The sequence below is a fragment of the Schistocerca serialis genome, chromosome 2 (genome assembly GCF_023864345.2).
Source record: "Schistocerca serialis cubense isolate TAMUIC-IGC-003099 chromosome 2, iqSchSeri2.2, whole genome shotgun sequence".
NCBI lineage: Eukaryota > Metazoa > Arthropoda > Insecta > Orthoptera > Acrididae > Schistocerca > Schistocerca serialis.
In genome coordinates this window covers 302,271,301-302,298,727 of record NC_064639.1, presented here as the reverse complement: position 1 = coordinate 302,298,727, position 27,427 = coordinate 302,271,301, and the positions used below count along the sequence as shown (strand labels likewise).

Sequence of the window (27,427 nt, the reverse complement as noted above, 5' to 3'; positions counted from 1 at the left end):
TCACACACATCCATGCCCGAGGCAGGATTCGAACCTGCGACCGTTGCGTCCTCGCGGTTCCAGACTGCAGCGCCTAGAACCTCACGGCACTTCGGCCGGCGGCCTCGTAGTCAACAACTTTTTTGTTGTTTTCACTGTCTACCCATATTAGTGATTCCATGTAGTATGAACATTAAGGAGGGGTGTTGTCCACCCTTCACCTTTATGAAGTCTTAATTCCACTGGTGCCGGGGTGGCCGAACGATTCTAGGCGCTACAGTCTGGAACCGCGGGACCGCTACGGTCGCAGGTTCGAATCCTGCCTCGGGCATAGATGTGTGTGATGTTCTTAGGTTAGTTAGGTTTAAGTAGTTCTAAGTTCTAGGGGACTGATGACCTTAGAAGTTAAGTCCCATGGTGCTCAGAGCCATTTGAACCATTTGAACAATCCGCTGGTATCAATTTCATTAATGTGTCCGAATGACTATTTCTCGAATGGTAGCCCATTGTTCCTGAAAAGCCGAATTCAAAAAAGTAATGATGTTGGACATTGGGGTCTGGTGTGAAGTGAGTCTTCTAATTCACCCGAAACATATTCCATTACGTTCAAGTCGGGACTCTGGACACGTCACTCCATTCCAGGAATGTTATTGTCCACAATCCATTGCCTCACAGATGCAATCTTATAATAAGGTACATCGATTGCCTCCGAACTTTTCTGTGCTTACGCAATACACAATGCTGTGAAATATGTTCACATCCATATAGCATGACCACCTCCGGACTTCGCTGTCGACACTGTTGGCATGATAGCAGGTAACGTTTTCTATGCATTCGCCAAACCGGAACCCTTCCACCGGATTACCACTGAGTAGAGCGTGATTCATCGCTCCAAATCACTAGTTTCTGGTCACTGTCCAGTGGCGTCGTTCTTTAGAATACCGCAAGTGTCACTTGACACTGATACACAAATGTGTGGCTTACGCGGAGCTTGTCTGCCACTGTGCCTCCATTCTTTATAGCTCTCTATGGACAGACATTGTGCTAGCTGTGCTGATGGTAGCGTTTTTGAACCCACGAAAGACTTCTTCCGCTGATTTCACCCAATTTTTTTACAACCGCCCTCTATAAACCTCGACGGTCCCCGTCCGTCCGAACACGAGGTTTTACCTGATATTAGTTTAGCTGTGGCTGTTCTTTCGCGTTACCATTTAACAACAACATCACCAACGGCTTACTTGGGCAGCTTTAGAAGGGTTGAACAGCCTCTGATGGGTTGTTACTAATGTGAAATCCAGTGACTAATTCACTTTAGAAGTGAATCCATTCTGCTGTCACTTCTTCACTACTGACAGCACAACACTCCCGGTCTTCTTTTATATGGCGGGTCTGCCTCTCGAGACATCTAGTGGTCAGTTTTTCGTTAATGGTGACGTCCGTATTCCTTTTGTCAAGTAGTGTAGCATTCTGCTTTACGACGTTAACCGCCTGCACGCCGGGTGACCTCCTCAGCGCCGCATTTCACATGAAAATGTGTGCAGAGGTTGAACCAGCGACTTGCTGATCTGGTACTCCTCGAATAGTTCGGAAGGCTGCGAAGCGACTGTCGCAACAGGCTGAAGATGATCTTGAAGAAGAAGATGCGATGGACATCCGAAATCCATAGCCAAAATTTTATGCATAAAGTCGGTTTCACACAGTGCGACAATACTGGGTGTAAATTTTAAGTTGACAAACAAGAATAACTCGAAAAAATAAGCTTCACACGAAAAAATGTGTAGAATCCAAAGTTGATTATTTTCGAGGGGGACATCTGCTGGTGCTAAAATTATCCCGCCGTCCCAGCCCCCTGGGGGTGGGGCGAGAGGCAACTTTAAAATTTCAAATGGGAACCCTCGTTTTTTATTGCAGAATCAGATTCTACATAAAAAACTACGTACATTTTGTCTTAAACATTTGTTTTAATTCTTGTAGAAGAATTCAAGAAAATCCATGTTCTCATTTTTGCGTGGAAAATGGTTATGGATAAATAAAAAATACTTATTCATTTCGTAAATTTTGATTCGCTAAAACTAAAATTCTCCCTCTCTCCCCATAGGGTGGGGTTTGAGAGAGAGGAATTAGAGTTTTACAAATGTTGACCCAAATATTAATTTTTTCCGCAGATTCGGATGTTTTGTTTGTTTCGTGGTCATGAGGCCACACTACTTTTAATTATCAAATAGATCATCTGACTAGCTAACTAACTAACCAAACATACTACTTACTGACGAGTGAACTCATTAACTAAATGAGAACATGGATTTTCTTTAATTACAGCGCCTAATACCAAGAATGAAAACAAATGTTTAAGACAAAATGTACATAGTTTTATGTAGAATCTGATTCTGCAATAAAAATGGGGGTTTCCATCTGAAATTTTAACGTTGCCTCCCGCCGCCCCACCCCCAGTGGGCTGAGGTGGCGGGCTAATTTTAGCACCAGCAGATGTCCCCCTCGAAAATAATCAACTTTGGATTCTACACACTTTTTTCGTGTGAAGCTTATTTTTCGAGTTATTCTGGTTTGTTAACTTAAGATTTACACCCTGTATACTACCACAAAAGCTGCCTATAGGCACACGGTAATCCCCTTGCGGTCATGGAAGCAAGATATCAGCTTCGCTTTAGTATCAATGTGTGTACAGTAATTGTGGGTAATAGACTTATAGGGCCGTAAACTTCACAGATTAAATTAACAATTTCTGTTCGACAAATTACACATCTTGCCTTTGCAGAAAGAGAAGTTGCGAGGTATGTGCACGACTGGGTAGCACCTCAATTAATACGCCTCGTAGACGGTACCCACAATAAACGTTTAGTGAATTACAGATAGGTCGATAATGTCCAGTAGCATGACTTTCCGACACATCCGACCTTAGCCAGATTTAGGGCTAAGGCTTTAATATCACTGACGTATTCCATTCTCAGCGATAACTTGTACACGTTACCGGAGAGTGGTGTCCCATGTGTGTTGGAGAAAATCTGAGAGCAGCCAGGATGTAAGCTTTGTATTTACTTTATGTATAACTGAAGTACTGAATATTCTTTTCCAAAAACTTTCTCCTCGTGTACCGTGTCCTTGAGATATCGTATTCAAATGCTGAGCAACAGTGACTGTTGTTTTTCCATGTTCTGCACTTGTGAACAGGTTCGCGAAACAAAACTTTAATTTTAATGACATGCTGAATGTGAAATAATGAAAACGAATGTAATTAAATCTCAAAAGAAGCTATCTGTGTGCTCAGTGAAAACTATTTAACTGAAACTTAATAATGAAGTACGTTATAGAAGTTACATAAAAGAAGTGCAGTGTCTAACTTGAAATATACTCAAAATAAAATACTGCTCAACTCTGAAGAAAATAACTCTTCAATATCATCAACGTTGTTCAATGTAAATTAATCTGCTTACTTAGCACAACACCTGAAAAGCTGGGAACAGGAGACCTCAACGGAGACTTCTGCCAGTCCGCTCTTCGCCTCAGTTTCTCCTCTAGCAAAATCACTAACGCCAATTGCAGAGCAAGTCGCGTTAATTATGCGTCACTTTCCAGCACCGACCAGTGCCTGCTCTGGGAAGTGAACAAATTCCCACAAAATTTCCCTTCCTCTCAACTTCTGCTATTTAGCTACTCCCAGGCCACCCGTCAAGGTTAGCATCCGCATAAAACACCAATTTTTCCGAAATTCTGACTCCCAGGAGAGTACTTCAAATTCCTTGGTCCTACGTTCCCATCGGACACTGACGTATTTCATTCTGTCACTCTTCACCTGATTTACTTCAGACTCTGAATACTTCCCTGGGATAAACTAGCCTCCAGTAAATTGACGTGTTTCCACAAAGTTTTCATATGGCATGAATTACTTTAAAACCATCACCCAATATTAATTATTCCAATACGTCCATACTATACCCTCTACAAGATGCATTGTGCCTTGTCAGTCATTTTTGTTCAGCTCTACTGTTCGCTCAACGTGAGTTTGGTGATGTTTAATGACTTCATATAAGGGGCATAGTTCTTGCCATCTTACACTTTAATTATTCTTGAGTAATTATTTGGGCCTTCAGCCGACAAGATACTTCAAGTTTTATTAAGATGCTCCGACATCTGGTACAGCAAAACATCCTGCTACTCTCTTGAGCCCATTAGTAGTAGCTCAGCATTTACATTTTATCAGGAACTCAATGGATTTTGTACCTCAATTACAGGGCTGCGTCCCGAATCCTTTTTGTAGTTGACAGATGGAGGGATAGTAACTGGATAGTTTAGTGGCCGATGGGCATCGTCGTCACTCGTGCCGCTGTCGTCATCCGGTGTGGCGGTTGGGGGGGGGGGGGCTCTTCCATGCGGGACGCGCATATTGTCAGCCATGAAAATAAAGTCATGGCGGAAAGGGGTCCCCGACTTAAACCCCATTGAGCACGTCTCTGGGGTGCGTAGGGGAGACGTATTTTGCAGCACGTCCACACACACAAACAACCGTCTAGCAGTTGTTCACTGCGCTCTTGGGGGAATGGAACGACCCATCACAAGAAAGGCCAGTATGGGAGACTTTGCAGAGCGTGCATTGCCTTCCCTGGTAATCACGCATCCCTTTAAGAACCATGTTCTGCCTTTTGTAATGTCAAGGAACCATAATAAATTGAAGTGGATGCAGTTAATTAGCGTCTTACTCAAAATTCCATCCAGCTATGCTAGTTGGCGGTAGCGTGTCATGGGAAAGCCACTTCCGTCCTTAAGTTTTTCACACCACTGTACTTGGAAACTAAACGTGTTGAATGTCTGACTAAAAGTAATAACTGATTGCAGAGCAATCTGTAGATATTATAAAAATGCATGCATGTATGTATGTCTATACATGTGTTATGTTCCACATTACCTCCTAAACCACTGGAGCGATTTGAATCAAATTTGGTACACGTATCACTTACTGTCAGGTAACAATTTCTGTGGAGTTGAGAACCGCCTACCTAACATGGTTCAGAAGATATGATGTCATAAAAATGAGATTCGCGAGAAACTACCGCGTTGTGCATGACGTTTAACATTATTACTTGTTTGCTGCTTTCTCTGTTCACAACATATCTGCCAGACAGTATCCACATATCCCACTGAACATTCACAGTACAGAAATATATCATCGCACGACACATACTTCAAGAGACGTGACGTCTTAAACACTGAGCTGTGCGATAGAATTGGAGCAGCATGCGCGAAGTTTTAAAACGTTTATTCTCTACTTTTAATACACTGTTACCGTCTAGCCGACTTAACTAAATGCTAGACACATGACAGAGGTTTTGACAGCTTTCAGCTACGGAGGGCAACGGTTGTAGGCTAAAACAATAGCCGTCTATAGAGCTATGAAGAAGTGTCGCTATAGAGACGTTTACAAAACCGCATTGAAGACACGAGAAGCAGCTGTGCTCAAGGGACAGAAAGTGTCCGGGATCATCTCACACCGAGTCTACTGCACAGTTTCAAAGATGTTTTCACGAATACATGGAAGCGGAATTTTTTCGATACTACACTACAAACACTGTCCATTTCTTGTTTTCGTTTCTAATATAAAATTGGCTAAATGAATACTAGAGCAATGCCGGGTTTGTCAGTTCGTGTGATACGTAGGCTTAGCACAAATTTAATTTATGAAGTAACTATTCATTCCACGCAAGTAGCTTGCTGACTTGTGCAACTCACTAAACATCGTAACACGCTCGCTTCTAGAGATCAATTACTTTGTCGATAAACAGAGTGACGCATAACAGAAATCACAAAGATCAGCTCTTCTGTCAGGCAGCGGTATGAATGGACTTCGCGCTTGTCTTACCTAACGACGTTCTCACGTGACGCTGACGGCGTAGTCTGCTGTAGTGTAGCCGTAGTATTGCGTAACGTGTGCGCTCCGCCGTCGGCACTACAAATATCTGGCGGAGAGTCTCAGCAGTAGGTAGTAGCAGCAGCAGCAGCAACAGGAACAGTCATGGGAATCGAGAAGTACGCGGGACGCGTGGCCGCGATCACTGGCGCCAGTTCCGGCATAGGCGCAGGTATCGCCCAGGAACTGCTCAAGCACGGCATTAACGTGGTCGGCCTCGCCAGGAGGGTGGAACAAGTCAAGGTCAGTCTGTGGAACATTCTTTACTACATTTAGGTAGTTCCTGAAGAATACCTGCGATACTTCAGTAGTTCCTTTCGGAAGGCACTCTTACACATTTCTAAGCAGGAGGGGCTATAACTATGTACATATATTTCCGTAGCCGGCCTGTCTGGCCGAGCGGTTCTAGGCGCTTCCGTCTGGAACTGCGCGGTCGCTACGGTCGCAGGTTCGACTCCTGCCTCGGGCATGGATGTGTGTGATGTCCTTAGGTTAGTTAAGTTTAATAGTTCAAATGGCTCTCAGTACTATGGGACTTAACTTCTGTGGTCATCAGTCCCCTAGAACTTGGAACTACTTAAACCTAACTAACGTAAGGACATCACACACATCCATGCCCGAGGCAGGATTCGAACCTGCGACCGTAGCGGTCGCTCGGTTCCAGACTGTAGCGCCTAGAACCGCACGGCCACTCCGGTGGGCAGTTAAGTTTAAGTAGTTCTAAGTTCTAGGGGACTGATGACCTCAGATGTTAAGTCCCATAGTGCTCAGAGCCATTTGAACCATTTTTTAAATATATTTCCGTGTATTGTCACGACAATTCCATACATAACACATTAGGTATTCAGCAGGAGACGCAACAGTTCATCATTCCCGAAAAGTGTGTACCAAACTCTTCACACAGAGTAAGCGGTAATGGACGATCATCCACCGCAAGCTTTGTTAAAGGTTTTGACATGCTGCATGTCGTAGTTTTCTAGTTCCTCCAGAGAGACCCAATTAGTGTTTATCCGTGGTCTAGGGGACGCTGGCACGGTAGTTCAGCGTGTTCGGTCAGTGTGTTAGCTGCCCTCTGTTAAAAAAAAAAAAAAACTGAGTGAAAGGATCAACGATGAACCTGAACAGGTGTCATGGGACGTCCGCCCCGGACAGATACAACAAATATTAACGAACAAAATGAGATCAGCAAAAAAGTGTAGCGTTTTGTATTTGATTACTATTAAAAACTTTTGTCGGTCCAGGGTTCCAATCCCGACACCTTTTAAATTTTCATTAGTAACTAGCATTGGCGGCCGTACACTTCCGACATAAAAAGTCATCCTCATTCTGCCAACGGCCTTGTCAAAGGGGGCGGAGGAGCGGACAGAGTTTCAGGGCACTCTCTCGTCCTTGGAGTGGGAAACTGCCCCTAAAGGCAGAAGAATCAGCAGTGATCAACGGCATGAGGATGCAGAAGGCAATGGAAACCACTGCATTAAAGACACGTAATGTGTATCCACACGACATGTGGCCTGTAATTTTAAAGTGTCATGATGATCTCTCCATTGGCAAAAGATTCCGGAATAGTCCCCCATTCGGGTCTGCGGGAGCGGACTGCCAAAGTGGAGGTGACCATGAGAAAAAGATTTTTAACCAACGAAATCATAACGTTCTACGAGTCTGGGCATGGAATGTCACAAGCTTGAATGTGCTAGGGAAGCTAGAAAATCTGGAAAGGGAAATGAAAAGGCTCAATCAAGATCTAGTAGCGTCCAGTAAACTGAAATGGAAAGAAGACAAGGATTTACTGTCAGATGAGTATAGAATAACATCAACGGCAGCAGAAAATGGTATGCCGAAAGTAAAATTCGTTATGAATAGGAAGGTAGGGCAGGGAGTGTCTTACCATGAATAGTTCAGCGGTAGGGTTGTTCTTATCAGAATCGACAGCAAACCCACACCGACAACAATAGTTCAGGTACACATGCCGACTTGACTCACTGAAGATAAAGAGATAGAGAGGTATACGAGGATGTTGAAAGGATAATACAGTACGTAAAGGGAGATGAAAATCTAATAGTCATTGGGGAACGGAATGCAGTTGTAGGGGAATGAGCAGAAGAAATGGTTACAGGAGAATATGGGCTTGGGTCAAGAAATGAGAGAGGAGAAAGACTAATTGAGTTCTGCCACGAATTTCAGCTAGTAATCTGTTCAAGATCCACAAGACGAGGAGGTATACTTGGAAAAGGTCGCATGATACATGAAGATTTCATTTAGATTATGTAATGGTCAGACAGAGATTCCCAAAATCAGATACAGGATTGTAAGGAGTAACCAGGGACGTATACAGACCACAATTTAGTAGTGATGAAGAGTGGGCTGAAGTTTAAGAGATAAGTTAGGAAGAATCAATACGCAAAGAACTGGGATACGGAAATAATAAGGAACGACGAGATACGCTTGAAATTCGCTAAGGCTGTAGATACAGCAATAAGGAATACCTCAGTACGCAGTACAGTCGAAGTAGACATCTCTGAAAAGGGAATCACAGAAGCTTGCAAGAAAAGCATAGGTGCAAAGAAGGTAACAGCGAAGAAAACATGGGTAACAGAAGAAATACTTCAGTTGATCGATGAAAGGAGGAAGTACAAAAGTGTTCAGGAAAATTCAAGAATGAAATAAATAGGAAATGCTGGAAAGGTAAGACGAAACAGCTGCATGAAAAATGTGAAGGAATCGCAAAAGAAATGGTTGTTGGAAGGACTGACTCAGCGTATAGGTAAGTCAAAACAACCTTTGGTGAAATTATGAGGGGGAGGATTTGTCTGATGTGTTGAAGAAGAAACAATAATTCATTTAGAAGAGACGGAGGATCCAGAATTAGAATCAGAATTTAACAGTGCTTTGGAGGACTTAGGATCAAGTAAGGCAGAAGGGATAGATAACGTTCTTTTAGAATTTCTAAAATCACTGGGGAAAGTAGCAGCAAAACGAGTATTCACGTTGGTGCATAGACTGTATGAGCCTGGTGAAATATCATCTGATGGTCGGAAAAATATCCTCGACACAATTTCGAAGAATGCAAGAGCTGAGAAGTGTGAGAATTATTGCACTATCAGCTTAACGGCCCATGCATCAAATTGCTAACAAGGATAATATACAGAAAGCTGGAAAAGAAAACTGAGGCTGTGTTAGATGACGATAAGTTTGGCTTTAGGAAAGGTAAAGGCAGCAGAGAAGCAATTCTGACGTTGCGGTTGATAATGCAAGCAAGACTAAAGAAAAATAATGAAACGTTTATAGGATATGTCGACCTGGAAAAAGCGTTCGATAATGTAAAATGGTGCAAGATGTTGGAAATTCTGAGGAAGGTAATGGTGAGCAATAGGGGGAGACCGGTAATGTACAATATGTACATGAGCCAAGAGAGAATAATAAGAGTGGACGACCAAGAACGAAGTGCTCGGATTGAAAAGCGTGTAAAACAGGGATGTAGTCTTTCGCCTCTACTGTTTAATCTCTACATCGAAGAAGCAGTGATGGAAATAAAAGAAAGGTTCAGGAGTGCTATTAAAGAGGAATTACATGATCTGCTGAACGGTACGAACAGTATTCTGAATACAGAATGTGAATTGAAAGTAAATCGAAGAACGACGAAAGTAGTGAGAAGTAGCGGAAATGAGAAGTAGATGAGGTTTAGGAATCCTACTACCTAGGGAGCAAAATAACCAATGACGGACGGAGACAGAAGGACATCAAAAGCAGACTAGTAATGGCGAAAATGGTGTTCCTGGCCAAGAGAAATCTACTAGTATCAAACAAAGGGCCCTAATTTGAGAAAGAAGTTTCGGAGAATGTTCGCTTGGAGCACAGCATTGTATGGTAGTTAAACATGGACTGTGGGAAAATTGGAACAGAAGAGAATCGATGCATTTGAGATTGGTGCTACAGACGAATGTTCAGAATTGGGTGGACTGATAAAGTAAGGCATGAGAAGGTTCTCCACAGAATCACAGAGGAAGGAGTATGTGGATAACACCGACAAGGAGAAGGGCCAGGATGATAGGACATCTGTTAAGACGTGAGGGAATCATTTACCTTGAAATATTCCTTCGAAGATCTTCTACATCCATACAGTCAAGAAAATATCTTTACAAACGAATTTTCATCTCCATAGTAAAGTATTCCAGATAATTTCTCCCAGATTCACGAATACCAGATCTCCTTCTCCAAAACTCCACTGCTCGCTACCATGCCTCTAATATGAATGTCCTAACGCTGCACAACTGACTGGCGACCAAGTGGACCACAGATTACATTAACCACAGAGTCAACGATCTTATCCACAACTCATTCAGTGAGCTCATGCATATTTTTCCGAGTACAGTAAATGTGAAATATTTACAATGGCAGAAAAGATACGAAAACGTTACGGGCTGAGAACTTTGTCCAGCCACAACAACCATTTCTCTGCCGCTTTCTGTAATAGCTCTCTATACCACGTTACATAGCATTATATGCACCAGCAGATGCAACTAAGAAGTTGCGAAACCAGTTGTGTGAGTCTCTAATCGAATGCGGACTGTTGAATTTTCCTTTGAGTTTTATATTTTAATAGCTTCAACCTCTGTTGCACTATGAATTGTCAATCAATTATGAATAATTACTTTAACTGTGACTGCCCCAGTTTTAAAAATCATCTGTAAACAAAACCTTTGCACATTACCATATTCGAGGAGTAACATTAGCGAATTTCCTTCTCACGTATCTGTCTACTGGGATTTCCTATCACGCACTAGCATCATCATTCCGAATATGGCTGGCCATTGTATCATTGGTGATGAAAGAACTTTGAACAATCAGATGGGAATCACTTGGTCCAGTTGTCTCGATTTAAAGAGCTTTCCGACAAATGATAGCTCGTGAAGGAGGAAGTATTTTCCTACACAGCCAATAATTGTAATTTTCTGTGATTGAAATTTTAAAAAACGTCTCCTTTGTTTTAAAAATGCAAGCACGAAATGTTTTCCACGCTTTTCGAAAGCTTTTGATGAAGTGGTTGCAATGATGGAAGTTGATTAACATTTTCTGTGACACTTCTCATGAAAACAGATCTGAGACGTCTGTTATGTTTACTGCACAAACTGAAGTGCACGTCCTCCGGCTTGCACCATACGCCGTCTTGCGACGGAAACGTCAAACATTCTGAACGTCGAAGCTTCCTGGTTGATTAAAACTGTGTGCCGGACCGAGACTCGAACTCGGGACCTTGCCTTTCGCGGGCAAGTACTCTAACCACTTGCCCGCGAAAGGCAAGGCCCCGAGTTCGAGTCTCGGTCCGGCACACAGCTTTAATTTGCCAGGAAGTTTCATATCAGCGCACACTCCGCTGCAGAGTGAAAAATCTCATTCTGGATTCTGAACTTCGCCGGCGCAGTCCACCCGGCCTCTCGCTCTCCAGTAGCGGTTGAGCCCTCGGTGTGAACACCGAAATGAGGAACAATGACTTCGATATCATGGCGTGTCACGGCACGGCCAGTCCCAACAATGCTGCAGTTGTTAGCGTTGTTTGCAGGTGTGTTGTGGATCGTCATTTCAAATCCGACTACAAACAGTTGTTTGTAAATTATAATTTCTTAAAGTTGTGTATCCTGGAATATTCGCTGTTTGTATAAGTAACTGCACTCTCGGTTCAGAAATTCAGTTCTGTATTGGCTGTAAGTTGGTGTTGATCGTACAAGCGTTTTCAGTAATAAGTAGTGTATTTCATTGTAACCCTGCTTTCGGTATTGGACTTGATTCTGGTTACGATGTGAAAATACACTCAAAGCAGACAAACAAATGATTACAATTTCAGAAAAAATGAGTGATTTACTCAAACGGAAGACCTTCGCAAACCGAGAAAGTCAATAATCCGTTGGTACACCTCTTGCCCTTATGCAAGCAGTTATTCGGCTCGACATTGATTTAGTTGTTGGGTGTCCTCCTGAGGGATATCGCGTCAAATTCTGTCCATCTGAGACGTTAGATCGTCAAAATCCTAAGCAGACCGTAACTCGTGTTTGCCGGGCTGTATGGCGCGACAGTCTGGTTGGTATCCCACCACTGTCCGAGGCGTCTCCAGAAACGTCCTCGGGATGGAATCTCATTGGCTGAAGTAGAACTGTCTTCAGTAATCAGTCCAGCTTAGAACTGAGCCCAGGTCTTGGATGCCATTTCTTTTCATAGCAGAACTCCTATGGTTGTCATCCGCGCCATCCTTACAGCACAGCGGGACGTTGGTGATATTTTATGTCCCGTTTTGTTGGCCTTAATGGCAAGCCACCTTGGGCTTACATTTCAGCAAGATAGTCCCCGCCTGCACACTGTGAGAGTTTCTGCTACTTGCGTTCGTGCTTGCCAAACTCTACCTTGGCCAGCAGGGTCGCCGGATGTCTCCCCAGTTTAGAAAATTACGGACAGGGCCCTCAAACTAGCTCGGGAGTTTGTCGATATAACGTACCAGTTGGACAGAATTCGGCACTTTATCTCTCAGGAGGATATCCAGTAACTGAGTCAACGCCAAGCCGAATAACTGTTTGCATAAGGGCCAGAGGTGGACCGACGCGGTTATTGACTTGCTCAATTTTTGAAGCACTTTCACTTGAGTAAATCATACAATTTTTCCGAAATTGTAATCATTCGCTTGTCTGTACACGTGCATCACATCTACAGATAACCGGCGCGTTTGGATAATTCCTTGGTGGTCCGACGTTTCTTTCTTTTGTGCCTGCGTCTAACTCACATAAATCTTCAACAACTTAAACGTATTTGACCTAAACACAGGTAGGCCTTGCAGCGGCCCTACTGACAGTAGTGAATAGGAAATCGCTGAAGCCTCCAACGGCTAGCTCAGACTGAAGGTGAATCACAACCAGAATATAAGTTACTGTATAGTTTATGTTTTCTTCAAATACCACAGGTGCGACACTTTTGTTGTGTACTGCTCCACAGCACACACCACGGAGATTGTCCACTTGTGTATAATAATACAGCCTGACCTGGAGCCAAGATGCCAATCACCGTTCTCCTGCTGTGAACAGAAAATCATTTCCACGCGTCGATAATAAGATTCGTTGGCCGCTAGCTCTGGCCCGGACTCCACAACCCCTCTCCAGTGCTGACCACGCGAACTTGCAGCTCCACCCTTACAGCTCACGCCCATCTCAGTTGCTCCCTTGCTGTCCTTCCTCGGTAGCTCCTCACAGATTGCCTTCCTCTCCGGCCCAGGCATCTAGCAGCTCCAGCGTGGCGGCGACATGTCGCTGACCACATGACCGGAAGACGCATCGCAACGGACGGGAATTCAGCCTGCCGTAACTTACAGCACACTTGTACTAAACGACACGTCCATTTTGTGTATTCAAACAAATTCTACATTAAAAAAAGTGCCTTTCGCTCCTACTGTTCAATATACACATTGAAGAAGCAGTGGCAGAAATAAAAGGAAGGTTCAGAATGGAATTAAAACTCGAGGTCTAAAGACATGAATGATAAGATTCGCTGATGACATTGCTATCCTCAATGATAGTTAAGAAGAATTACATGGTCTGTTGAGTGGAATGAACGATCTAATGAGTATCGAATATGGGACTGAGAGTAAATGGGAAGAAAGACAAAATTATTGAGAACTCTCGGGAATGAGAATAGCGAGAGACTTAACATCAGGACAGATAGTCTCGAAGTAAATGAAGTTAAGGCACTCTTCTACCTAGGCAGCAAAACAAGCCAAGAGGAAGGACGACAAAAAAGCCGCCGTCCAGGGAGTTCACACTGATCGGCGCAAGGGGAAAGAACACTTCTCTGATTTCCACGATGTAAAAACACTTACAGGTATATAGCACTATGCGTTATCGTTTTATGAACTTATTTTTTCATAATTCCTTTCATTTTCTTGTGAAAAAAGAAACTGTCTACTTTTCATTTCACGTAACGTTTTAGTTCTGTAACGTCTCTAACTCGATTTTGAAGATAGTAAGCAGTTAAAGAAACATGATTCTTGTCTACGTGGCAGTGTAGCATACTACCTTTTAACAAACTATTTCTTTTCTTCTTCTTCTTCTTCTGTCTATTTATTAATGGATGTTCGCGTCCACACGATGCATCTTTATTCAGTGAACCGCAACACATAAGTTACTTTGCACTTTGTAATCCCCTCCACTGCTTTATGTTACCTAATCAAGATAGCCTTCTTCTATGTTTTTCCTCTTTTACTCTATCTTCTCTTCTGTTATCAACTCTAGGAGAATATATTTGCATTTCCTTGAAATACGTCCGAAGTATCATTGTGAAATGACTCGATTTGACAAGAGTGTTCACTTGACTTAAAAATCTTGTACTGAAAAAGTGTAGTGGCTTTTAGCTTCCCGTTAACTACCTTTTCAGACGAAACATTTAGAGTGAAATGTGATTAGAAGTACAAAAGACTTTTTGAAATGGTAGTCATACTGATATTGCCATCAATTACAAGTGAATGCGGGTTATTAAATGACGTCATGGCCGCGATCATAAGCCGACGGAGTCCGCAAGGCTTGCCAATAGCGTCAAACGTTAAACGAAAGAAAAAACGAATTACTAGCGATCATTGCTGGTCTACTGTTGCAACTTCCTAAGTTTTAATCACCCATTTAGCGAAAACTCTAAATATGCACTTTGCGGCAACTGTTTAAACTGCACAATCACCTGCTATTTTTCCTACTGTACCTCACATTTTACACTATAAAAGGCAAGCAATTTATACTTCTTTATATTCTACAATTAAGTGTAACGCATATTTTTTTAAATTTAAAGCCAGAAGTGGTGCATACTCCGTGAATAAATTAGTGTAAGATGATACTTCTCTATGGACGGGACATCATAAAACTTTATGACGTTCTGTCTAATTGCTTTCGAATTGAAGTTGAAAAACAGCTAACATACAAGGTCGAGATAACACAGTTGCCGCCAAAACTTGTTTACCGCCTACTAGTCTGAACCTCCTTACTGGACAGTGACTTCATTGCTTTATTGGTACTATTTTGACAGTGTAGTTACTTGGCGAGTTTTGAAACGCAGAGGAAACAGGTTGTTACGGACCCAACCTATGAGGATCGACTGAAATGAACTCTCCTAGAGTTCTTATCTTTTCATGAACAGTTACAAAATTTCCCTGAAAACTTTTATGTGGACAACAGAATGAAGGATAATATATTTCAGTATCTATTAAGGAACACTAAATAACAAATTTCAAAACAAAACGTTTTCGATGTGTGTTGTCTTTAATGATAAGATAACGAATTAGTGTATAACCGTTGTTGTGAATGAGACCTTTATACGAAACTCGTCGTCCAAATTCATGAAAGACTGGGATGTATAATGAGAATCTTATGAAAATATAGCTCATCCTCGAAGGAAGTGGCTTATAAGGCACTTCTTCGAACGAGTGTTGAATATTGTTCATCCATATAGGGTCCTTACCAGGAAGGACTGTTAGAAAAGACACAGATGACCCTGTAGGGAAGAAGCCTACTCAAACCTTATAAAATTCACATCAGTCTTTCCATTGTGTGCCAGCCAGTCCGCTGTAACTAGCTCTGACGTCATAAATGTTGCGCAATACTTTAAAAATGAAGTAAATAACCTGAAACTTTCCTAGAATGTCAGGGGTAATACAAAATCAGTATGTGTTGGATATCAGTTCAATAACTTTAACCATTTTCGAAATTTGGATGTTTTTCTGTAAAAATCATTGGCACAACAGAAAAGAGCTAGAAACTTAAAAATTTATATTTAGATTCCTTTTGCATAATAATTTAGTAGAAACAGTATTCTGGATCTCACAAATTAAAATTTTAGTTGAAATGCATGATTTTCTGGTTTTTGTCTTAGAAATTAAGGAAGCAAGATAGATTAAGCAGGCGAATAAATAAAGCTAGGATGTTTAAATTTAAGTAGGAGGGAGATCCGCTATAATCATAAAAATGTGAGAAGTTTCAACAGAATAACTATAAAAGTATAGCTGTAGTATATCTCCAAAGAGCAAGTTCAGAGCTCGTCTACTGCGTGTAGTGTAATTAAATTAATTCTCTCACCCAAAATATTTGACTTAGCCACGTCAGACTTTTATTATGATTACTTACTTGTGTGCTGATTGCACAATTAAATTGAAAGCTTCATCGGCCATCAGCAAAGGAAGCAATGATTTATTCGATAACTTAAAGTGGTGCATTACTAGCCCAGCGGCTAGTCGGGAGAGCAGATTTGATCAGGCGTTCCCTTAGCCGTCCGCACCGCGGTTTTGTATGTAAGAACGCTGCGTGAGAAAAAGGTAGGCCCCAGTTCTCTCCAGACGCTGATTAGCGCACCACCTGTGCCGGGAGTCGCGTCGCGTCGGTATCGTTGATATAAACAGCCTCGGATGCAGTAATAAGTTACTCGGGATACGCGTAACCATGAAATCGTTTTCGATTGAAGTTTAATTTTGGGATGACGTTAAAGATCTATCTTTAGTTTGCGTATGACGTATTTTCACGTGCCGCCGCAGGACAGACATTCTACCATTATTAGCGTGGCGTTTGATGAACATTATCATCAAATTATGGCGAGCATTCACTTAAACATTTAGCTTGAACAGTTATAGTTGCATCAGCGCATTAGACTTTGAACTGCTCTGGTAGTTGGATTGTGTGGATTCTTTTTGGTCCGTGACTTTCAGAATATAGTGAACATTTTAGAGAGAATGGTTTTTGATTATGAATCCCAGACAATCTCCTAATTCCTCAGAGCTATAAGCTGTAGCCATAAATGTATTTCTCAGATGAAGTGGGCACTAGGAATTCTAACTACAGGCTTCACGTTTTGCTAATCACTTTCTGGTTGCCAATATTGTAGTTAGAGAGCCAGTGTTGAGAATGGCAAACAACAGCATTAAATAAATAATAGGAACATTAACAATTATTCCACCTGCTGCCCCACAACCCGAGGAACTGCGCGTTTCGTCTTGGGATCGTCTAGTCGGCGTGAGAGCGTTACCGGGATGCTCAATAATTTTAATTACGACTAAGCCTATTTGTGGCACATCATGATCAGCATGTAAGTCGTAAAAAGTCTTCTGAAGACTTCTGAAATCTAGGTCAAGAGCTTTTGATTGCTACCTTCAGCAACTGGTGGCTGTTTTTGTTCCCTACATTACGTGGGCACAGTTGCTGCTGCAGCCACGCTTGAGATTCCATTGGAAACCGTTACAAGAGAGGCGTTGTGCATCACGGAGAGGTTTACGATCGAAATTTCGAGAAAGCACCTTCCGGGAAGAGTCGGACGACAAATATATCTCGCTTGATGACCACGACGGGAAAATTCGAGAAATTAGAGCCAATGCAAAGGCGTACCTATAACCATTCTTCCCTCTCGCGGTAGCAGTATGTGAATTGGTCAATGGACACACTACCGTTACTTTGTCAGGTTTCTGTTTGAATTCGCGAACAGCGATGTTTGTAGCAGAGGTCACTGTCACAACAATATGACGAGTTGAACAACCAAACGAGTTTCCTTTTCTTCTTTCCGGGGCCGCTCGTATCTCATCTACTTGATTCTCAGGTACAATCGGTACGCCACCTGCCACAGTGTCTGCACAGAGGGTCGAAGCTGCAGACTGCCTGCAGTGGTGCTCATTCCCACACAACAGCGTGCGTGAAACAACCTGTCAAACCGTTCCATGGTAGAGGAACATACCAGTGACGTGTTTCACATAGCTGTTGACTTCATTATCTTATGAAGCACTTAAAAGCATTCTTTCTGTTTTTCCTTAGGCTCTTGAAGTGAAGGGGTCGCCAGGCAAACTGTACGCTCTTCAGTGTGACGTGGGAAAAGAAGAAAGCATCCTCTCAGCTTTCAAATGGATTAGGGAGAACCTCAAAGGAGTCGACATCCTGATCAACAGCGCCGGTGTGGATCACGAAACTGATTTTATATGTAAGTATGCAAACGGAAAATCAGAGATTTCAAATTTTAATTCATTTACGTTGATTTAATGTATATTTGACCAGAAATGTGAAGGATGCATTATCAAACTTCCTGGCAGATTAAAATCGTGTGCTGGACCGACACTCGAACTCGAGGCCTTTGCCTTTTGTGGGCAAGTACGCTACCACCTGAGCTACCGAAGTGCGACCAGCAACCCGCGACTCGTTGGGTAGCGCAGTTGGTAGAGATCTTGCTCACGCGAGGCAAAGGTCTGGATTTCGAGTCTCGCTCTGTCATACAGTTTTAATTCGCTAGGATGTTTCATATCAGCGCACACACCGCTGAAAATTCATTCTGAATGCATTATCACCTAGAGTAAAAATTTACTAATATTACAGCATATCCTTACATTTTAATGTCAACTAAGAAATACAACGATACACGTCAAGACAAGGAGACGAATCAGACGTGTGTCAGTACTGCGAACAGAATTAACGCCTACTGTTCCGGCACTCTGGCAACCTCAAGGTCTCTCGTCCACACTCGTGTGGCAAATGGCGGGCTGGCTTCCTGATCTGTTGTTCCACAGAAACACGATAAATGTTTAAAACAATTTACACGATTCACAGAAAGATTATGGCTTGTGAAAACTGTGGTGATTAACGAATTCAGATATATAATATCCTTAATGATACCTGCCGAAAGAAGCAAAAAAAAAAAAAAAAAAAAAAAAAAAAGAAAATAGAGGAGAAGATAGCACTTAAAAGCGTGTTAGTGTGCTGATTGAAGTAGAGTTAATAATTGCAGCACATACAGTATTTTATCATGTTTTTTGAAAAGAGATACTAGCGTTGACGATTTTATAAAAACTTTTCCCATATTCAAATCATGACCAGCTTTGGAAACCATCATGTAGTCCTATTCTCATGTCGTTATCGAAAATTGTTTTTTCGTCTTTACATATTCCATCGAGAACCAACATAAATCAGCGTTTTGGTAGCTGTATTCAGCTCCTGATATCAGCGTCCTCTATGCTTCGTTTAGTTCTATGCTTCTTCTCACAAACCTCTATCAAAGTTTTTCTATACAAAGAAAGAAAATGTATTATGTGGACACGTGTCCGGAAACGCTTACTTTCCATGTTAGAGCTCATTTTATTACTTCTCTTCAAATCACATTAATCATGGAATGGAAACACACAGCAACAGAACGTACTAGCGTGACTTCAAACACTTTGTTACAGGAAATGTTCAAAATGTCCTCCGTTAGCGAGGATACATGCATCCACCCTCCGTCGCATGGAATCCGTGATGCGCTGATGCAGCCCTGGAGAATGGCGTATTGTATCACAGCCGTCCACAATACGAGCACGAATAGTCTCTACATTTGGTACCGGGATTGCGTAGACAAGAGCTTTCAAATGCCCCCATAAATGAAAGTCAAGAGGGTTGAGGTCAGGAGAGCGTGGAGGCCACAGAATTCGTCCGCCTCTACCAATCCATCAGTCACCGAATCTGTTGTTGAGAAGCGTACGAACACTTCGACTGAAATGTGCAGGAGCTCCATCGTGCAAGAACCACATGTTGTGTCGTACTTGTAAAGGCACATGCTCTAGCAGCAAAGGTAGAGTATCCCGTATGAAATCATGATAACGTGCTCCATTGAGCGTAGGTGGAAGAAACTAAAATGAGCTGTAACATGGATATTATGCGTTTCCGGACACATGTCCACATAACATCTTTTCTTTATTTGTGTGTGAGGAATGTTTCCTGAAAGTTTGGCCGTACCTTTTTGTAACACCCTGTATAGGCTCTACTGCCAGTGGTGCTACAGGTCGTCTGTGAGCGGTTACTCCACGTTGACATCGAACATATAAGGTAATCACATTAATGTGACGGGACCGTGTGTATACGTTAAGTGTTTACCTTGTTTACAGTGTCGTAAGCTGTTAAATATCCTTTGCTAAAGCCATTTATTCTTCAATAACGATTACTCATCAATAGAGTCTCTTGTCTACAGCCGTGGTGTACAATATTTGGGGTGAATCAATTAGCATTGTACCATGTAGTTTTCTTATAAATGAATATTACTTCTGCTTTCTTCCAGTTTTGAGCATATTCGGTGCGTCCAGCACAGCTCAAAAATATGAAGTAATCTTACCCCATAATTAACTCTGCATTAACTCCATCTGTAACAATTTATTTCTACTTTACGCGAAAAATATCCACTGTAAATTCTCTTTTATTAATTTTATTGAGCTATTTTTATTCCCCATGCAAATACATTTTTCCTTCAATCACTAGTGCTTTTTCATCATACCATAAAGAAACACACTGATGAGACAAAATATTATGACCTTTGGCCACAGCGAGATTGAACGCAGCCCCGTGACGATGCGGGGATGAAAGAAAGTATATAAGCGGAGTAGCGACGATTGCAGAATCGTTCTAGTGGCGAGAAAGGCCGCAAATGTAGAAACACACAGGCATAATCGACTGTGAGGTGGGGTAGGTTGCTAAGGCGAGGCACCCAGCTGGGAACGAGCTTCTCGAAAACGGCGGGACTAGTCGGCTGGTGTGCTGCTGTCGTGTGAGCACCTGTGAAAGGCGGCTGTAGGACGGCGAAACCACGACCTGGAGACGAGGCTTCATCACAGAACGTACACGTCGGAGGCGGCGATCTGCAGACCATCTGACAACAAAGTACAGTGCTGGTCTGGAACAAGCAACGGCAGACGCCCCACGTATGTTCCCATTTACTTAAAGACACTGTCATTTAGGATCACAGATGGCATGGGGCCACGAGACTGGACCGTGGATCTTTGGAAACGTGTCGTTTGGCCAGAAGATGCACATTTCTTGTTACACCAGATCGATGATCGTCTCCAGATGCGTCGTCGTCTGGGTGTACATCTACTCAAAACAAGTATCTCATCGCACCATGGGCACAGGCCATTTGGGAGAGCAATGTATGACCTTCAATTGGGCCGGCCAGGGTGGCCGAGCGGTTCTAGGCGCTACAGTCTGGAACCGCGTGACCGCTACGGTCGCCGGTTCGAATCCTGCCTCGGGCGTGGATGTGTGTAATGTCCTTAGGTTAGTTAGGTTTAAGTAGTTCTAAGTTCTAGGGGACTGATGACCTAAGATGTTAAGTCCCATTGTGCTCAGAGCCATTTGAACCATTTTTTGAACATTCAGTTGGGCGTTTATGGGACCTGTGAAGGTAATCTAAGACTCAATGTCAGCTCGACAAGGTGAGCAGTACTGTGTGTCATATGCATCCGTCCATGCTTGATGTCTTCTCTTACGACGATCCCATCTTCCAGCAGGATAGCAGTCCACATCCTAAGACCAGAATCATGCTACAGTGCCACAATAAGATTTTCATTCTGCAGCAGAATGTGCGCTGATATGAAACTTCCTGGCAGATTAAAACTGTGTGCCGGACCGAGACTCGAATTCGGGACCTTTGCCTTTCACGGGCAAGTGCTCTACCATCTGAGCTATCCAAGCACGACTCACGATCCGTCCTCACAGCTTCAACTCTGCCAGTACCTCGTCCCCTACCGTCCAAACTCCACAGAAGCTATTCTGCGAACCTTGCAGAACTTCTACTAGGAAGTTTCACATCAGCGCACACTCCACTGCAGAGTGAAAATCTCGTTCTGGAAACGTTCCCCAGGCTGTGGCTAAGCCATGTCTCTTCAATATCCTTTCTTCCTTGAGTGCTAGTTCTGCAAGGTTTGCGGAAGAGCTTCTGTGAAATCTGGAAGGTAGAAGACGAGGTACTAGTAGAATTAAAGCTGTGAGGACGGGTCGTGAGCCGTGCTTGGGTACCTCAGATGGTAGAGGACTTGTCCGCGAAAGGAAAAGGTCCCGAATTCGAGTCTCGGTCCAGCACACAGTTTTAATCTGCCAGGAAGTTTGATGCTACAGTGGTTCGAGGAGCATACGAATCAACTCACGTTGATGTCTTGGCCACCAAATTATGCTGATCTAAGCCCACTTTAGGGCACTCTGGGGTGCAAGCTGCCGGCCAAGAAACCAATGGCCTTTAATTTAAGCGATCTGTGCGACCTGTGTGTAGGTATCTGGTGCTACGTTCTTCCAGATACGTATCGAGGACTTGCAGAATGCATTATATGTGGAATAGCTGCGATATTGTGTGCAAGACGTGGGCCGACATGATATTAAGTCGATCGTCATAACATTTTGATTCATCTGTGTATAACATGTGAGCCAGTAGGCCGGCCGGGCTGGCCGATCGGTTCTAGGCGCTACAGTCTGGAACTGCACGACCGCTACGATCGCAGGTTCGAATCCTGCCTCGGGCATGGATGTGTGTGACATCCTTAGGTTAGTTAGGTTTAAGTAGTTCTAAGTTCTTGGGGACTGATGACCTTAGCAGTTAAGTCCCATAGTGCTCAGAGCCATCTGAACCATTTTTTTGAGAAAGAAGTCTTCTTTGGTATTGCTTTACTGGAGTGTTTCCCTTTTCTGCTTCTCTAGTGTATTAAGAGATGCTATTTGGCATCCGTTTTCTATGTTATTAATACCACCAAGCGTCCTTATAGACTCTTTTAAGGCGAGACACTGAGCAGAAAATAAACTTACGAGCAATTCATTTGTTTCACCTTACTTACTAGGTTGGCCACACATGCCGCAGTCGGTCTTTGGCCTCGTCTGTCAGGCACCTCCATCTTCCCCATTCCATGTATTGTTCTCCAGCTAGACCCATCATACTTACGTCCCCTCTCATTCCTTCAGTCCACCTCAGCCGCGGTCTTTCCCTCGGTCTGCTGTCCTCTTCCACCGCCTGCCTTGTGATCTGTCCTTCTTAAGGCATTACGTGCCGGTAACACTTCAGTCACCACTCTGTAATCACAGCCACAATGTCCCACGATTTGTGCAGCCCCTGCAATTCGCGATTTATCCTTATCCTCCTGTCGTCTCCATCTTTCACTGGTACAAAAATCTGTCTCAGAATAGTGTTTTTAAACATCAGAAGTTTTATCTCTATCTTTTATGCCAGAGTCCAGTTCCCTGTTCCGTATAAGAAGACCGGTTGTATTACTGTTCTGTGGATCCGAATCTTCGTGGACGTTGACAGAAGCCTTGGCTCCCAAGTGCAAACCTTGACCTGCTTCCTGTTTGAATTCTTGTCTTTATTTCCTGGTCTGTCTTATTCATTTTCCTGAGTAGTGCCCCAAGATATTTCAGTTCTCTTCAGAGACATTACTTCCACATCTAAAGGTCTGTCATCGTTCTCACTGTTCACTGCGAGGTATATGGTCTTATCCATATTCATCTTAAAACCTAGTCCCATTGCCGCTGCCAATAACACACTTGTCACCTGGACCAGATCGTGTTAATTCTGTGCAATTATAACTAGATCATCTTCATAGGCCAGGGTGTTGACCCTTCCGCCCAGTGCGGCGGTAAGGGGGGGGGGGGGGAGGGAGGGGAAGACAATCTCCCTGTCGCATTCCAGTTCTCACCTTGAGTGTCTCTGACATCTTTCCATTCACTTTCATCGTACTTGTTCTTACTTGCATACATGCTTTTATAAGTTTGATTAGGTTTCTAGGAACCATCGTCCTTCCCAGTTCTTGCCAAACACTGAAGTGATAAAAGTCATGGGGTACTTTCCAATATCATGTCGGACCACATTTTGCTCAGCGTAGTGCGGCAACTCGACGTGACATGGACTCACAAGTTGGAAGTCCCCTGCAGAAATATTGAGTCATGCCCCCTCTATACCCATCCATAATTGCGGAAGTGTTTCCGATGCAGGATTTTGTGTAGAACTGTCCTGTCGATTATGTCCCATAAATACTCGATGGGATTCATGTCAGGCGATCTGGGTGGTCAGATTATTCGCTCGAAATGTCCAAAATGTTCTTGAAACCAGTCGCAAACAGCTGCGGTCCAGCGACATGATAGCCCATTACTGTTTGGGAAAATGAAGTCCGTGAATGGGTGCATATGGTCTGCAAGAATCCGAACATAACAATTTCCAATTAATAATCGTTACAGTTGGACCAGAGGACCAAGTCCACACCTTTGGGAAGCTAGGGAAGATTTTCGGTATTAGTACTGTCATCTGCTTGCAGGATGAACTTCGGGCTATCATGAAGACTCGGTAGCAATTAATTTTTCATGTAGGAGGCGACCACGGTATCATCTGAGAGTGGTACCGACTTCAGTCTCTCACCAAACCTCTCTCCATGTATTTTGACGGCTGCGGGAAGAATTAATTCCTCCGCCATAATGCGTCGTGATTTGAATTTTTCAATTAAGTATGCTACATCTTGAATGTTGGTAGGGCCTGCTTAGGAACAGATACCTGTTTCTTGAGGAACCAGGCGTTTCCTTTTAGTTTTTGCTCTCGGTGCTAAAAAAATTCAGTGAATTTATTCACATGGTCTCAGGGGTCTCCCTATTTTGTACTCGTGAAGCCATCGTTGGCTGAAATCAAGAACTCATCGTGGCCTCCCTCGTTATTCAAAAGAATGCTGGCAAAGCCTAATGTCAGATAACTGCTGTTTACGCACTCTGGTTTTGCGTTTAGAACTCACGTTGCTGATAAGAACGCCACGCGGGATTATCCTCGGGCATGGGTGTGTGTGTTCGTCTTTAGAATAATTTAGGTTAAGTAGTGTGTAAGCTTAGGGATTGATGCCCTTAGCAGTTAATTCCTATAAGATGTCACATACATTTGAGCTGATAACAACAGAGGAAGACACGCAAGAAGAATCTACTTTGATTTAACTCGAATCTTTTACTTATTAGAAATGCGTATATTCGGAGGAGAAGAACACTCAGTGAATCACTACCGTGGGCTCCCTTGTTACCACTGCGATTCTTCCACTCATCCATTGGAATGGCGAATCTAGTATTGCTTTATTTCAAATCCGGTTAACTACTTCCACTGTAAATGCACTCGAATTCAACTTCTAGCGCACTTGGGCCCACTACCTTTCAACTGACTTCGGGAGCCTGGCTGAAATCGAGTGTACAACGACAACGGTTGTGGTTAACAATCTGTTATTTTAGTCAGCATGCCAAGGAAGTGGCGGTCATATTGTCAAGCGCCTTAGTGTCATTAATTGTAATTTAATGCTTGGTAAGTAGCTAATCCTGAGGGCGATCGTCGACGGTTTCTCATCTTTCCTACTGATAGGACCTACTGGTCAGTTCTCGACAGATAAGACAGCATTTTAACGGTGGAGGAACAGCCTTACTTGGTTCATGGGACTGAGAAACAGACTCTAGGTACCACCAACTTGCACAGTGCCGCCGGCCGGGGTGGCCGAGCGGTTCTAGGCGCTACCGTTTGGCATGGATGTGTGTGATGTCCTTAGGTTAGTTAGGTTTAAGTAGTTCTAAATTCTAGGTGACTGATGACCTCAGAAGTTAAGTCCCATAGTGCTCAGAGCCATTTGAACCATTTTGCACAGTGCCTTGTTGGCAACTTGGGTCCATGGCGTCTTGGGGTTTGGGCCACAGTCATACTTTACCATTAGCTGTTACCGTCTGAAATCGGGACGCATCTAGCCAGTCAACTGTTTTTCAATCGTCTAGTGCAGCCTTCCTCGAAGTTGGTAGCACATGTCACTTGGGGAAGGTATGGTGGGGGGGGGGGGGGGGTGCAGAATAATAGAGGGAGGCGCCGGCTTGGAATATTTGCATTTTACATTGTGCAGTAAGAAGATTTCCGGTGAACGAATACTGCTAGCCGCAGGATTATTTGATTATTGAAGAAGCATGCAAATAAAGGTAACAACAGGTTTTACCAAAAAATGAATATTTGATATTGAGAAACACGTTCTTGAATGTAACACAAGAAATGTGAATCATAACTGTGGAAAGACAAGTGCTGTAAGAACACTATCTAGAGTTTTCTGAAAGAGTTTTTGAGAAATGAGTACAGAAAGTGAAATGTATCAGAGGATAATAGAGGGTTTCGGAATTTTGCCGCGAGTTGTGATTGTGCAGGAACCCTGAAGATGTATCAGCATGGAAAGGAGTTCCTTGACAGCTACATGTTATATTTTCATTTGTTGTGATGAGCACAGCTAAATTAGGGATCAATGATGTTGTAGCTACATTTAATAGTAGAAGCAGTGATGAACTGAGAATACTTGTGGAACTAGAAGTGAGTTTGGGGAACTGTACGGCGAAAGAACTTCATGAGACGGATACACGAGGTGTAAAGGAAGCTGCGGCTTCATTTTTTAAAAAAGGAAAAAAAAGAAGAAAATGTCTAGTGTAATGAAGAGAAGGTAGTCACTCGATAAGAGGGGAGTTAACGATGACTCGCAATATGGTCACTGTTGCTTCTGTTTCACACTGTGTAACAATAAAGATAAAAATCTCGTATGCAATTTTAAAATGTGTCTTTCTGAGTTTTTCAACCTGTTGGTTTTAAAACATTCAAAAAGCCATGGACCAGCAATTGCGAATATAAATTTATTTGGTTTAACCCCTAACTCACAAGGCGAGGTCACTCAGATCGCGTGAGATTTTTTAACTCTTTCTCTACGGTCATTTCTGTCAGAATGCTTATACACCCTCCCTACCCTCTTGAAATCGCTAACCCTACAAAGTTTCTCCGTTGGTTGCGTTATCGATACCCGTATTTGTTGTTGACACGCGTTGCTGAGACGTGTCGACGTCTCCTAGAGCGCGACTCGTGAACTTCCTCCCTGTTTTCTTCAACATAGTACAAAATGTGTTCGCAGGAATGCGTAAATTTTAACGATCCTAAATGTTATGAATTTATTTTTCGGTGGATGGAGGAAGATGTCAGGGGCGTAGATGAAGAAATAGGCGAAAGAGACGACCATTTTTCAAAAGGCACTGATCATAGTTCTACTAGCGGAGAACCATTCAAAGGAAAAACTTCAGGACAAATGTGATGTTGACCTTTCCAAAAACGTAGATCCCAGTAGTGAATGACAATTCTGTAGACTTTCTTTTTGTATCTATAGAGCGTAATTTTCATGTGAAAGTTTAAACTCTGGAATTTAGTTTTATGTGAAAATTTGCTCTGTACGAAGACATATAATTTTTTAGAATGTAAAAGTCACTTCTCTAACTGTTCGTTTATGTGTACTAGTTTAAAAAAATGCAAAAAGCTAAGTGGTTTTGTGTGACAAAATTTAAAATACTGCAGGAGCTTTTTAGTGTTATTAAATTAGAATGAGTATTTAAACAACACTTAAATAATTGTAAAAATAGATGTTATTTGACTTAAATGGACAATTTCAGAAGAACTACTTCTTTGATCTCGATTTAAACGTAGGGACCTCAGAGCCACCACCCTGTGACATACGTTAAGAAAAGTCACGTAGTGAGTTAAAGGTTAATTTTATTACATTTACGTTGTCGAAAAGTCTATCAGCAGTACAGATATCGAGTAAAAACTGTGGGAGCATTCGTATTAACGAAAACGTCTTTGTTGTTCAAAGCTACAAAGTGAAACTACAGTTAATGTAAGGTATAAATTCCATATCTCTGTTCTAAACAGCCTTTCAGGTAACGAGTATTGATCAATGTAACTTCA

The 27,427-nt window shown here is 42.7% G+C and overlaps 1 protein-coding gene across 1 annotated transcript in view; it reads left to right on the top strand.

Annotated features, from left to right (window-relative positions):
* The first annotated feature begins 5,984 nt into the window (after positions 1-5,984).
* The window catches only part of LOC126455529 (dehydrogenase/reductase SDR family member 11-like), a 46,212-nt gene continuing 24,769 nt past the window's right edge, over positions 5,985-27,427 (top strand). The window contains exons 1-2 of the mRNA XM_050091280.1: positions 5,985-6,142; positions 17,707-17,869. Of these exons, the coding sequence (XP_049947237.1) occupies positions 6,005-6,142; positions 17,707-17,869 (301 nt within the window). The 5' untranslated portion in view covers positions 5,985-6,004. The remainder of the gene's footprint in view (positions 6,143-17,706; positions 17,870-27,427) is intronic.